General features: G+C 41.8%; 2 protein-coding genes across 2 annotated transcripts; one reads left to right on the top strand and one right to left on the bottom strand.

The window, feature by feature from the left end:
• Window positions 1-2,516: 2,516 nt before the first annotated feature.
• LOC117833230 (pyruvate kinase 1, cytosolic) lies at window positions 2,517-8,629 on the top strand. The gene is made up of 16 exons (XM_034712660.2): window positions 2,517-2,808; window positions 3,285-3,381; window positions 3,514-3,611; window positions 4,547-4,702; window positions 4,943-5,020; window positions 5,099-5,230; window positions 5,805-5,885; window positions 6,463-6,531; window positions 6,624-6,713; window positions 7,056-7,200; window positions 7,275-7,363; window positions 7,447-7,542; window positions 7,626-7,693; window positions 7,782-7,881; window positions 7,997-8,053; window positions 8,132-8,629. The coding sequence occupies exons 1-16, from the start codon at window positions 2,737-2,739 to the stop codon at window positions 8,285-8,287; spliced, it is 1,584 nt and encodes a 527-aa protein (XP_034568551.1). The 5' UTR covers window positions 2,517-2,736; the 3' UTR covers window positions 8,288-8,629.
• LOC117833231 (NAD(P)H-quinone oxidoreductase subunit T, chloroplastic) lies at window positions 8,464-9,630 on the bottom strand. The gene is made up of 2 exons (XM_034712661.2): window positions 9,277-9,630; window positions 8,464-9,128 (listed from the first exon to the last, which is right to left on the bottom strand). The coding sequence occupies exons 1-2, from the start codon at window positions 9,579-9,581 to the stop codon at window positions 8,708-8,710; spliced, it is 726 nt and encodes a 241-aa protein (XP_034568552.1). The 5' UTR covers window positions 9,582-9,630; the 3' UTR covers window positions 8,464-8,707.
• Between the last annotated feature and the right edge of the window lie 2,643 nt (window positions 9,631-12,273).

Genomic DNA, 12,273 nt, shown 5'->3' with positions numbered 1-12,273 from the left:
AACTCGAACTAGATTTATCAGTTAGGGTTATAGAGTGTGAGCATATGTTTATGATTTTCAGATTTGACGTGTATGATCTACCTCAGCTTGTGTCATGTTGCTAGTTGTAGCAGAAGGCAGGCGGCATGTTGGATCAAGGATGATGCTAGGTAGTACTACTGCCATAGCCGGCCAGTGTGTGGTTGTAACATCCTGGATTTTTCCGGAATGTTATTGATTGCAAAAATATGGGTTTTCGGTGCTTGATGTGATTGTTCAGAACCATAAGGCTGATTTCTTGTGTGCTCTCGCATTCCTGGTAATTAAATTAATTAGATTGCTTTGGTAATTAAATTAATTAGATTGCTTTGCATGCTAAGGACAATCTCCATATTAGCGTGAATTGCTTCTTAATTGGTTTATTGGTTCTTTGATTGTGGTTTATGTTTGAATTCTAAATTCAAATATGAATCTATAGCTAACTAAATTAACTACCCTCTCTAACCTCTGACACAGCCTGCTAACTGTGTCGACCCGCTAACTTTCCCGGCATAATCTTTCCAAGTCCTCTGGAATCTCTTAAATGGAGTATGAAATCATTTTCCAACTTTTCAAATTAATTCCTTGCTAATTGATTTGATTTAGGAAAATAGACTAATTCATTTGTTCCAAGTTTATGAAATAACGCGGGCTTAGATTGTTGGGACCCAAATCCTAAAGCCCACCTTAAAGCCCATCTAAAAGCCCACTAACATACTCTAACCCTAACCTCCTCCTAAAAATAATCTCACCCCTCCCCCAACTCTTTCCCCTCTCCATTTCCTCCCTGTTGCCACCGCCGGCCTCTTTCTTCCTACTTCCTTCTTCTTCCACCGCAAGGGCTGGACGGTTGAGAAAGTTGGAAAGGATAATAATAGAAAAATAGTGTCGTAAAAAAAAGAAAGAGTATCGTATATAAAAAAGAAGAGGTTAATAAATAATTCTATTCATTATATTCACTAATTCTAATGAACTTAAATTATAAACTAATATTAAACATTTAATTCATCTATTCAAACAATCCCCACAGCCAAGAACATAGAGGACATTTGACCGCTTACATCCATTCCTAAAAATACAGGAGAAGCCGTTTTGCCAAACACTTTCCAAAATGGCTCCATCTACACTAGAGCAATCATTCCACCAGAGGAGCCAGAGCCGGAGCCATTTTAGGAGCCGAAGTCCTGCTAAACTAGCCCCATATTTGTATGCTGCAACCAATCATAAGTGGGGGTAGATGATTCTTTTCTATTTTGATGGACTCTTGTTATTTCCTAACATTGTAGCTCATTCCTCAACTTAGGACTGCCTGCTGTGGACCCCACTCAATGGACTAGTTTGCTAAAAATATTGTGGTTGCCCATATATGAGCAAGCTATATTGTTACCTCTACATGACATGTCAACAGCTAGCTAAGGACTTGTTTGTTTGAGCTGCAACTTTTATGTTTTTTGGAAAGCTGCTGTTGACACTAGCTTGTAGAACATGTATTTAGCTTTCTAGGCTCAAAAAGCTACGAAAAGCTCGGGAAGCTGAGCTTTTCAGCTTCCGAAATAAATTCAGTTTTTTTTTGAGCTTATAGCTTTTCAGCTTCTTAAATAAATTCAGTTTTTTCGAGCTTCTAGCTTTTCGAAAGCTGCAAGGAAAGTGACTTTTCACGCTGACAAGTTGCTGGGAAGTTCAAGGACATAAATCATTAGCCATGCTCTTAGGGGTTGTTTGGATCATTGATCTAAAGTTTAGCCCTTGTCACATCGAATCTTCGGATGCTAATTAGGAGGACTAAACATGAGCTAACTATAAAACTAATTGCACATATGGAAGCTAATTCGCGAGACGAATCTATTAAGCCTAATTAATTCATAATTAGCGCCTATTTACTGTAGCATCACATTGTCAAATCATGGACTAATGGTTTAACAGATTCGTCTCGTGAATTAGCCTCCATCTGTGAAATTAGTTTTATAATTAATCTATATTTAATACTTCTAGTATCTAAATATTTAATGTGACGGGACTAAACTTTTAGTCGAAAGCCTCGAATGGCTTGAGGAGATAGCGGGTCCCACGCAGCACGACGACCGAAATCTGTATCCCAGTTCTCCACGCCACACCAACGGCGACTGTCCAGTGTCCAGTGTCCACTGCTGCATTCGCACGCCTTTTCTCGCCACGCGACGCGCCCCTCGCCGTCCGATCGGCCGTTCATCACAGCGCGGCTCGCATCCGCACCAACCCTACCCTGTCCGGTCCGCGCGAGAACTTCTGGTACGCGCATCACCACCCCACACCATCCTAACCTCCTGACAGTGGACCAGACACTACCCTGGACCCCACTCGCCCAGTGGGACGGCGCACACAGTTCGGCTTCGGTATTCCCCTCCCTTGGGGCCAACGAGCCAGTAACCCTAACCCCAGCGAGACTTTCGTCGCTTCAAACCGTCGACAAGTTCAAAACAAAAGGGAAGCCAAGTCGAAAGGCCACGTGTTCGCCCCCTTTTAGATTTTTTCCTTCCCTTTTCTTTTTTTTACTATTTTTTATTTTCTTTCTTTGTTTCTCCCCACGATTTGGGCTCCCCCTTCTCTCTCTCGTCCTCGTCATCGTCTTGCTCGAGCCGCGGGGCGATCGCATCGCGTCGAGCCGGAGAGAAGAGGGGAGAGGCGCAGGCCGCAAAACCCTAGAGCAGCGAGGGAGGGAGTCTTCCCGGAGTAGGAGAGATGCAGGGCGCCAGCCACATGCTCCTGGAGGAGCCGCTCCGCCTCGCCTCCGTCCTCACACCCGCCAAGCCCGTAAGCGCCGCCGCCTGCTCCCCATTTCTCCTCTCCTGACATCCATTTCTCTCGCTCCCTCAGTAGCGGGATCTCTCGATTGAGGCGTCCGTGCGTCCGCGCGTACCTACTATGGCCGGCTGGAACGTCTGCATCTGGATGTGGTGATTGTGAATCGCGGTGTTAGTTTGGTTGGTTCGGTCCGATTTGGTGCGAGGAGGGGCCGGGCGGGGGGTTCGCAGAAATGTGGGGATCCATTTCGTAAATAATGTGTGTGATTCGCGTCAGGGATAGGGGCAGCCCGGGGTTTATTGTCGGGTCAATTTGCCTTCACCAACATGTGACGGCACTAATTTGTTGAAATGGTGTGAAATTTGAAATTGAGATTATTCAATACTCCTTAAACAAGGCGAGGGCTTGTTATGGAACTTAGATTTAATTTGCTCTTGAGGATTACGGACATCTCTTTCTTATCCTTGCCTCGTGCATCTGTGCAGAAAGTATTCCCATCCCTCACCAAGATTGTTGGGACGCTCGGGCCCAAGTCGCAGTCCGTTGAGGTTATTCAGGAATGCCTCACTGCTGGAATGTCAGGTTAGAGTAGTTTGTCCACAACTTTTTTGTATCTGGTGTTATTTGCAGTGAGACTTACTCTGATATTGTTGGTTATTATTGCGTTAACTAATACTGATAGTGGTCATGATCTGTGTATGCTTCGTTTTGCAGTTGCGCGGTTCGATTTCTCATGGTTGGATGCTGAGTATCACCAGAAGACCCTTGACAATCTGAGGAAAGCGGCGCAGAATGTGAAGAAGTTGTGCCCTGTAAGTTGAATCCTCTTCAGATTCAGTTTTAACATATCTGAACGTTATCGGTCAAGTATGTTTCTATGGACAAACATTGCCACGCATGGGGAATTGGTAACTGGAATTTGGGTGGAAAGGACATTGCCTAATGATCCTTTATGTCACCTTACTAGTTTCTGGTTTTTATAACTTGCAACTTATTTGGTGGGTTTATATGTCTTGCGTTTAAGACAGTTTTATGGCAACATGGTTTTGCCATTTGAATTCAATTTATGTATATAGACTGAACATTCATTATATTTTGTAATAAATGTAGCTGTAAATTAGTTTTGGTCTTCTAATATGCATTGCGCATATTTAAATAGTGGATGCTTACAAATCACATTTTATAACTTGCTTGGGACTAAAAGGCTATGTTGTTGCACCACTGTATGGTATACTTTACATTTTTGAAAAAAATGCTGTCCCCTGTTTTTATTCTTTTTTTTCCTGTCTGCTACCACTTTGCTCTGCTTTCTGAAAATTAGTTGTATCTACTATTGTGGTAGACTATCAGACTGTCTTCAATTGTGTACAGAGTCCAGACTTAGATATGTTTTCTGAATAGCTGGAGAAAATGTCAAGTTTTATGTTCAATGATTAGGACAATGGTAAATCTTACTTTGGCAATTTGAGATATCATACTTATACTTTCTTTTAAGGTTTCCTGCTTAGATTTTGTTTTCCTATGTACTTTTTTGTTTACCATTTTATTTGAGTTAGACAACTGTGATTCTTTCTCCTTTTGAATGTTTATGACTTTCCATTGTCGCATTTTGGTTGGCCTTTTGTGCATTCTTCTAACTCTATTTGACAACATGAAGCCATTGTTTGCCATTTTTTATATTGATGCTGAGAGGCATATCCTAGAGGCATCTAACTTGACTAGCTGACTTACAAATTACTATGCATAGGTAATGCTGGATACTCTAGGTCCAGAAATTCAGGTTAACAATTCCACTGGTGGTCCAATTGAGATGAAAGCTGGGAATCATGTTACCATAACTCCAGATGTTTCTAAAGCTCCCTCTGCTGAGATTCTACCAATTAAATTTGCTGATCTTGCAAAAGTAAGTGAATAATGTTGATAAGTTAGAAATACGTTATTATTTTGCTCTCCATGTTTTTTTTCCTGCTTTTGTGTCACTGCACCTGGTCTAATTTAGTATATCTTGTGTAATAAGAAAGATCTTAACTTTTCTGTTGTCCCAATAAAAATACTTCGTACTTGATATTTCTATTTGACTTATAATAATACTTAAATTCTTGGAACATTGCATTCTCCTGAATTATCCTTTTTGTGAATTCAGGCTGTGAAGAAGGGTGATACTCTTTTTATGGGCCAATATCTCTTCACAGGAAGTGAAACAACATCTGTTTGGTTAGAGGTGTGTGCATTTTTAATTTCCTCATTAAAAAAAAGCCTTTTTGCAGTACCAACATTTGTTATATGCGGTTATTTGCAGGTTGTGGAGACTTCTGGTGAAAATGTGAATTGTCTTGTGAAGAACACAGCTACACTTGCTGGCCCCATTTTCACTTTCCATGTTTCACAAGTCCACATCAATTTGCCAACTTTGAGTGAATATGATAAACAAGTAATGCGGACCACCTCTTAATTTCTTTACATCATCACTAAGTTTTATGATGCAATATTCCTTTTTCACTTTACATTTTGTTTGTACAAAAAGATTAGTGTACCAAACTTTTTCTATAAAAGAAATGATGGTTCTATTTCATGTCCAAGTGTATATTTTCCTTTTTCATTTTCTTTTGAAGCTCTTGCCTACCAAAACTCAACCTCAGAAATTGTATGGTTTCTTGGAAGAAACTGATTTTGTTTGCTGGTTTGGCTTTCACAAGTTATATACTGCAAGTATAGAAGAATTTTTCTTCTATCATGGTGCATATAAACACAGATATCAAGCCTCATGTGAGCATGATACACTTATACACAGACACGTGTCTTCAATTTGCATATGAATGCATTTTGTAGCTGCTGATTCATCAAATCAAATCATATTCCTTAAAAGTTAAACACTTAATTCTGTAAAGATTACTTTGTTAATCCTTCCCAAGTTTTGTTTAATATGGCTCATATCTTTGTATAAGGGCATACTAATGCTATGATATCTTTTGAAGATTGTCCTGAGTACTGTTTTCTTGGAATAGGTCATTTCAACTTGGGGTTCCCGTAACAGTGTTGATATTATTTCTCTTTCCCATACCCGCTCTGCTGAGGATGTCAGGGAGGTGAGTTTTCTTTCCTAGTTCTGCCAATCTTGTGCTTGAATTAAACATTCAGTTGAATAGTTGAGTGGCCACCTGCTTTTCATTTTCTTTATTATGGTTCCTTCTAGTACATTATATATCTGAGGTATCCATATGACGTTGAGTCCACTAGCAAAAATCAAATTGCAAGAAGCAGTTTGTGCAAATTATTAGCCAATTCAATCTGTAGGTTTAGTCAAGGAGCATCCACCATGTGCACATGTAGTTTCAACTCTGAAGATAATCAACAAGACTAATGCTTATCTCAGGTAATTGAAGTACAGGGGGTAAATGGTGTGGAAGAGAAGATATTCTAACATAAACACTTTTACATAAAAATAAATAATATTTTGATCAGCTTGTTTTATCTTTGCTTAGTTTTTAATGGATATGGTGTTAGTTTGTAACTGCTTCTCCCTCAATCTGGGAGCACACATTATGCATTTCACTGTACCGCAATAAGCTATTCGTGCTTTTTGGCATACAGTTACTGAGGTATTGAAGTAACATATGATTATTATGGAGACCCTGCTTATTTTCAGATATTTGTGATGTGCAGCTTAAAGCCTTCTTACAATCACATGATCTTCCTGACACACAAATATATGCGAAGATCGAAAATTCTGAGGTAATCATCATGCTTTTATCAAGATGATGTTGTCAGTTTGTTTCATTGCTATGCTGTGGTTACTGATTACTGCATTGTGCATTTCATGCTAGGGTTTGGATCATTTTGATGAAATTCTCAAAGAGGCTGATGGCATCATTATTTCTCGAGGAGACCTGGGAATTGACCTTCCACCAGAAAATGTATGTTTTCTGATCTTCTATGAAATCCCAATTCACACTGTCTATCCCTAGCATGTTATCAGATATTTCAATACTCATGTTCATCAGTGATGCCTTGCAATGGTAACTCTTAAGTGACACGGAGATATGAATATGTGACAATCTCAGGTGTTATGGTGCAAAAGTCTTTCATTTCTAGGCTGATCATTTTAGAGTTCAAGTTACGCATTTAATTCTTATTATAGGCTGAAGAAACACCAGGAAATACTGTGCAACATTTAGTTTTCTTCAATATTTACTGAAATGCCATGACTCCATTTAGTTCTTGACTCATGTCATAACATGTTACTCTTGACGCATCAGGTTTTCATGTTCCAGAAGACAGCTATTCATAAATGCAATCTGGAGGGTAAACCTGTGATCGTTACTAGAGTTGTGGACAGCATGATTGACAACCTGCGCCCTACACGTGCAGAGGCCACTGATGTTGCAAATGCTGTCCTGGATGGTCCGTCAACATTTTACCACATTTCAACCACTTTATGAATGTCTTGCTTATTTCTCCTGCTGCTCAAATTCCAGGAACTGATGGTATTTTGCTTGGTGCGGAGACACTTCGAGGGCTCTATCCTGTTGATGCAGTGAGTACTGTGGGCAGAATATGTGCAGAAGTATGTATCTACTACCTCTTTATAAGAATAAACTGTAATAGAATAATCCAGAATATTTGACTAATCAGTTATGAGTCTTTTAGGCTGAGACTGTGTATAACCAGCCACTTCAATTCAAGAAAGTAATGTGGCATGTAGGTGACCCAATGCCCCATGAGGAATCTGTGGCATCAGCAGCGGTAAGTACTATCAATTCATTGGGAATGAATAGAGATTTTCTAATCTAGAATATTAATGACAAACGACTGTTTGCTATTTTTAGGTTGGTTCTGCGATTAAAGTAAAAGCTGCTGCAATTGTTGTGTTCACATTCTCAGGGAGAGCTGCTAGGTGCTCTATATTTACTAGATCAGTACCTCACTAGACAAGTTCGCATTGTATGAAGCAATCAATTCACTTCATGCTTATCTGTCTGCAGGTTAGTTTCCAAGTACAGGCCAACAATGCCAGTTTTAGCAGTTATCTTCCCGCGTGAAGGGTCTGATCCATCAAAGTGGCGTTCTTATGGCACAACTCAGGTGACTAACTTGGATACCTCTTGAATTTTATTGACTTTGGTACTTTCTTAGTTTTTTCTTCACCACGGAGCAGGATCTGCAAACTTATGTTTGACCATTGTTGAATCACTTTCAGGCAAGGCAATGTTTTGCAGTGAGAGGCGTGTACCCTTTGATGGGGAGTACTGATGAGGTATTTGTTATTGTTGAAAATTGGAGTTATATGTAAAAAAACATAGAACTAATCAGGTCAGTTTTAACTCTTTAACAGGCCGAAACTGGTGGGCTTACAAAGGAAGAGTATGGGATCAAACTTGCACTGAACTATGGCCGGTCAGTGGGCATAGTAAAGCCTTTCGACAGGGTGATAATCTTTGAAAAGATTGGCGATTCTTCTGTTGTCAAGATTATCGAGTGTGAAGTTTAAGCATAAGATACCCACAACCCATGCTATTGTTTCATGTGATGCATGGGAGATTACCTCCAGTTCTTTCTCACTTCTTTAACCAAAGATAACTAGAGAGTACAGCGTGTGCAATGGTTGTCATGTTAGGCGATTTTGCCCCATTTCAGATTTCATATGTTTGAGAGTTCTCATCCAAATAAACCAAGATTGTCTCAGAGACCTATACTGGAACTATGGTTTGATGAGGAAACAAATATAGGATTGTTGGCACAATACCATGAGTTATTTGTTGCTACCATTTTGTATTTGACATTACATCGTGACACTGTATATAACATCCTTAAAGACAGTCTTTTGGTATTATCAGTATGTTAATTTACCTATACTGTTTTGTATGTGGTGCACTCGCGCAACCTTGCTGCTGCTGTTGATACGCCACCGTCAGTACTGCTCCTTGAAGAACACGGCGTAGATGATGCAGCAGACGGAGAAGATGATGATGACGATGTCGACGGTGAGCGCGGTCATGGCCTGGTCGCTGAGCTTCATGTTCCTCCCGCCGAGGCGGTCGACCATGTCCGGCACGGACTCGTAGTTCTCGATGTCCTGCTCGTAAGGGTCCTCGAGCCTGGACCTGAGCTGCTGCAGCCGCCGGCTCTCGGCCTCCTGCGCCAGCGTCCAGTCGTAGAACCGCCGGGTCTCCTCCTTGCTCAGCACGTTGTACACCTCCCGCAGGCGGATGAACTTCTCCGACGCTGTCTTGAGCGGCAGCGTCGTCGTGTCTGGGTGGTACTCCTTGGACAGCCGCCGGTACGCCGCCTTGATCTCCTCAAGGTCCGCCTCCGGCGCTATCCCCAGGAACCTGGATTTATAGTTTTCATCAATTTCAGCGAAGAAACAACTGAGATAGACTGAATCTGAAAATCTGAATCACAATTCAGAGAGAGCATGGACTTGTATTTAGAGTTTCAGTTAGGATGGAAGGAGCATGGATTGGGAATGGACTCAACTGGTAGTGAGACTCGGAGGCGGCGTTGATGAGGTCGGCGAACCTCCCTCCCAGCGGCTCGTTCTTGCCGCGACGGCCGTCACCGTCGCCTTCCTTCTTGGCCTTGCCGCCAACCCAGCCTTCGTCCGGGTCCGACCAGTGTATCCTCGTGTCCACCGTCTTCTTCTTCCCCTGCGCCGCCCCGGCTGCCGCCGCTGGCTCGGCGTCCGGCGTGCTCGCGGCGGCAACAATGACCACGGCGTTCGCGCGCCGCCGGGTCCGGTAAAGGAAAGGCGTCAAGGGGCGTGAGGCCGTGGATGCTGCCATGGGGGAATGTGCGTGTCAGAGTCTGCGGCGGGGAATATTATTTGAGGTTGTGGAGGCAGGGAGCCGGAGATTGAGGTGCTCGTACATGGGATGAGCTGTGGTAGGAAGGCGATGAGGTGGGCCCTACCTCGCACAGGATATGGTTTCTAGGATGGTATTACATCGACAAATGACATTTTTTCTGTCTTTATATCAGGAATTATATCTTGGAAAATACAACGATTTTCCAACGACGTGGAAATGAATTACAGTGAATTCGGTCGGATATAATATTGCGCATCCAAATTCACATGGAGGTAGTACCGGTTTATTCTCTCCTGAGTACAGATGTTTTTGTTCTGCGGCCAACTGAAGTCCGTGTTCAAATTTTCAGAAACGTATCCTCTGTTGTAGCTTTAGCGGTGCATAGCAACTTATTGTAATGGTATTGAATAAATGCATTCGCTTGCTAATCAAGCATCGTCTCTCTCGTTTTCTCATTTCTTACGATGGGATTGGCTTTGCTCTTACAATTTTTCTACATAGCATGGAGCATGAGCAATGCTCAAGTAATATTTCAACATGGTAGCTGCTTCATAGATGACCAGTGGCAACCGAAAAACGGAACGACAGGCGTAGAAACCCGAAAAGTTCCTTATCGGCACCTGTGGTGAAATTTGGAAAATCTGTGCGCCGCAGAAACACTAGCTAGCGTCGTTTAAAAGTCGCACGCAACGCAGTTCAGCCACACAGCTTTAAAATGCTTTCTTAGCTTGTGTTCTATTGCTGCTGTTGTGGAGGGGAAGAAAAAGGAAAAACCGAAGCTTTTATTCTTTTTAATAGCTTAGAATTATTTTTATAATATATAAGAAAAATAGAGATGCTGGGGGATCGAACCCGTACCTCCGCATGCAAAGCGAGAACTCTACCATTTAAGCCACATCACTAAAAAAGGTAGTACAGCTTATCATGTCCGTCTGAATCATGCACTTGCAGTACTACTATCGACAGAGGGATAGGAGAAGAGTGAAAACACAAGACAAATGGTTTATTTACGTGACATCCTGAATCGACCATTTCCAACATATGTACACGCCAACGATATTCGATCAACACACTTCAGAGTTCACAAACACCAGACTAGGAAAATAATTTCATTCCAAATGGAATTGAATTTGATTTCACATGGGATTGAATTTGATATAATCTGACTCAATTCTAATTTCTAATTTCGTCTGGGTGTTCAGAAAGCCTTTTTTACATGAATCAAATTGCAAATGCTATCCGGATGATTGAATACTGAATCACCATCAGTACAATAGAACCATATGGTTCCTGCGCTGGATTCTCTCTCTTAGACACATGGTCATCAAGATCAAAGTAGCACCCGGCTCAAGAGGTGGTTGGTTCGATCCCCAGTGGGGACGAATTGTGCTGGGTTTTCCAGGATTTATTTTTGAGTTGCTCTGGGTACACACGCGTGCGTGTTCCGTGGTACTACGTGTTTCTCATGCAATGAGGGCATTAGTCTCTCCAATCTCTTCTCTAGCGTATGTATGGACGCACGCGTGTCTGTGCGTGTGGTGTGCATGGGTGTGTGCTCCCTATGTATGTACCATAAAAAAAAGCCTAAACAGACACATGGTCGTAGAGCAAAATTTATCCTTTTGTATCTCTCCATATTTACGACTGATTTGTAACAACTAACAAGGATACGCAAATATGCTTCCTAGAGGACAATGCACCACCAATTTCGCCTCTAGTTTTGCAAAAAAAGAAATTCAATAGCACTGAAATTCTCTACCTTCTGTCGAGCAAAGCAGTGCTGAAACCTAAATCTCTTTGCAGATATCTCTTCAATTATTTGGATCCTGAAAAACCAAGGCGCCTAGGCAGGTTTGTTTGTGTATGAGGGACCATGGAGCCTAGGCAGGTCTCTTCGATCCTTAGTATCCTGAAAAACCATGGCGCCTAGCCTTTTCTGTCCGAAGGACTCTATTTTCTTTGCTCTTTTTTATATTCCACTGTATAGTTGTACCCAATAATTTGACTAAAAATTTATGTTAGATTCCTTCCACAAATCTCTTTTCATGTATGTACTTTAAACTTTGTTGATCTGGCCTTATAGCAACTGCAGTGCTAGCAAAATAGTGTTTCCACTTTGTTAGAGCTTCCAAGATGGCCATTGCTTCTTCACTACAAGAAATCTGCAGGTCTATGACGAATCAAAAAGTGTCATAAACACTTTTTTGTGTCATAAACCGTGATTTATGACGCGGGAGTGACCAAAACCCTTCGTCATGATTCGAGGGTCATAAACCATGACAAGCAGTCACCCGGAGAAAGGCGGTTGTGAGGTGAGCCCATAGGGGGTTGGTCGGAACAGGGATTCGGCCGAACCGCCCTTGTCCCCCCTCATCTCCAGCTTCCACGTGGCGATAGTTTAGGTCGGTTAAGGGATATTCCCTGAAGATTCCCTCACAAAACCGGCTCTTGGAGCATATAAATATGAGGGGAGGGGCTCCATTCTAAGACACACACCACAAGAGAATCACTCTCTCCATCTTAGCTTCCAAGTTAGTGGAGTTAGGCTAGACTAGCTCTACTTCAGGTTCCAGATCTCCTTAGAGTCTAGGGTACGGCTCTTGTATATTTTATTCCTAGGTTGACTTTATTCTATTAAAAGTATACATATTCCTTACATAGTGTTGTG

This window comes from Setaria viridis, chromosome 8, assembly GCF_005286985.2.
Source record: "Setaria viridis chromosome 8, Setaria_viridis_v4.0, whole genome shotgun sequence".
NCBI lineage: Eukaryota > Viridiplantae > Streptophyta > Magnoliopsida > Poales > Poaceae > Setaria > Setaria viridis.
Note: the sequence above shows the minus strand (reverse complement) of the source record. Positions and strands in the feature narration are given on the sequence as shown.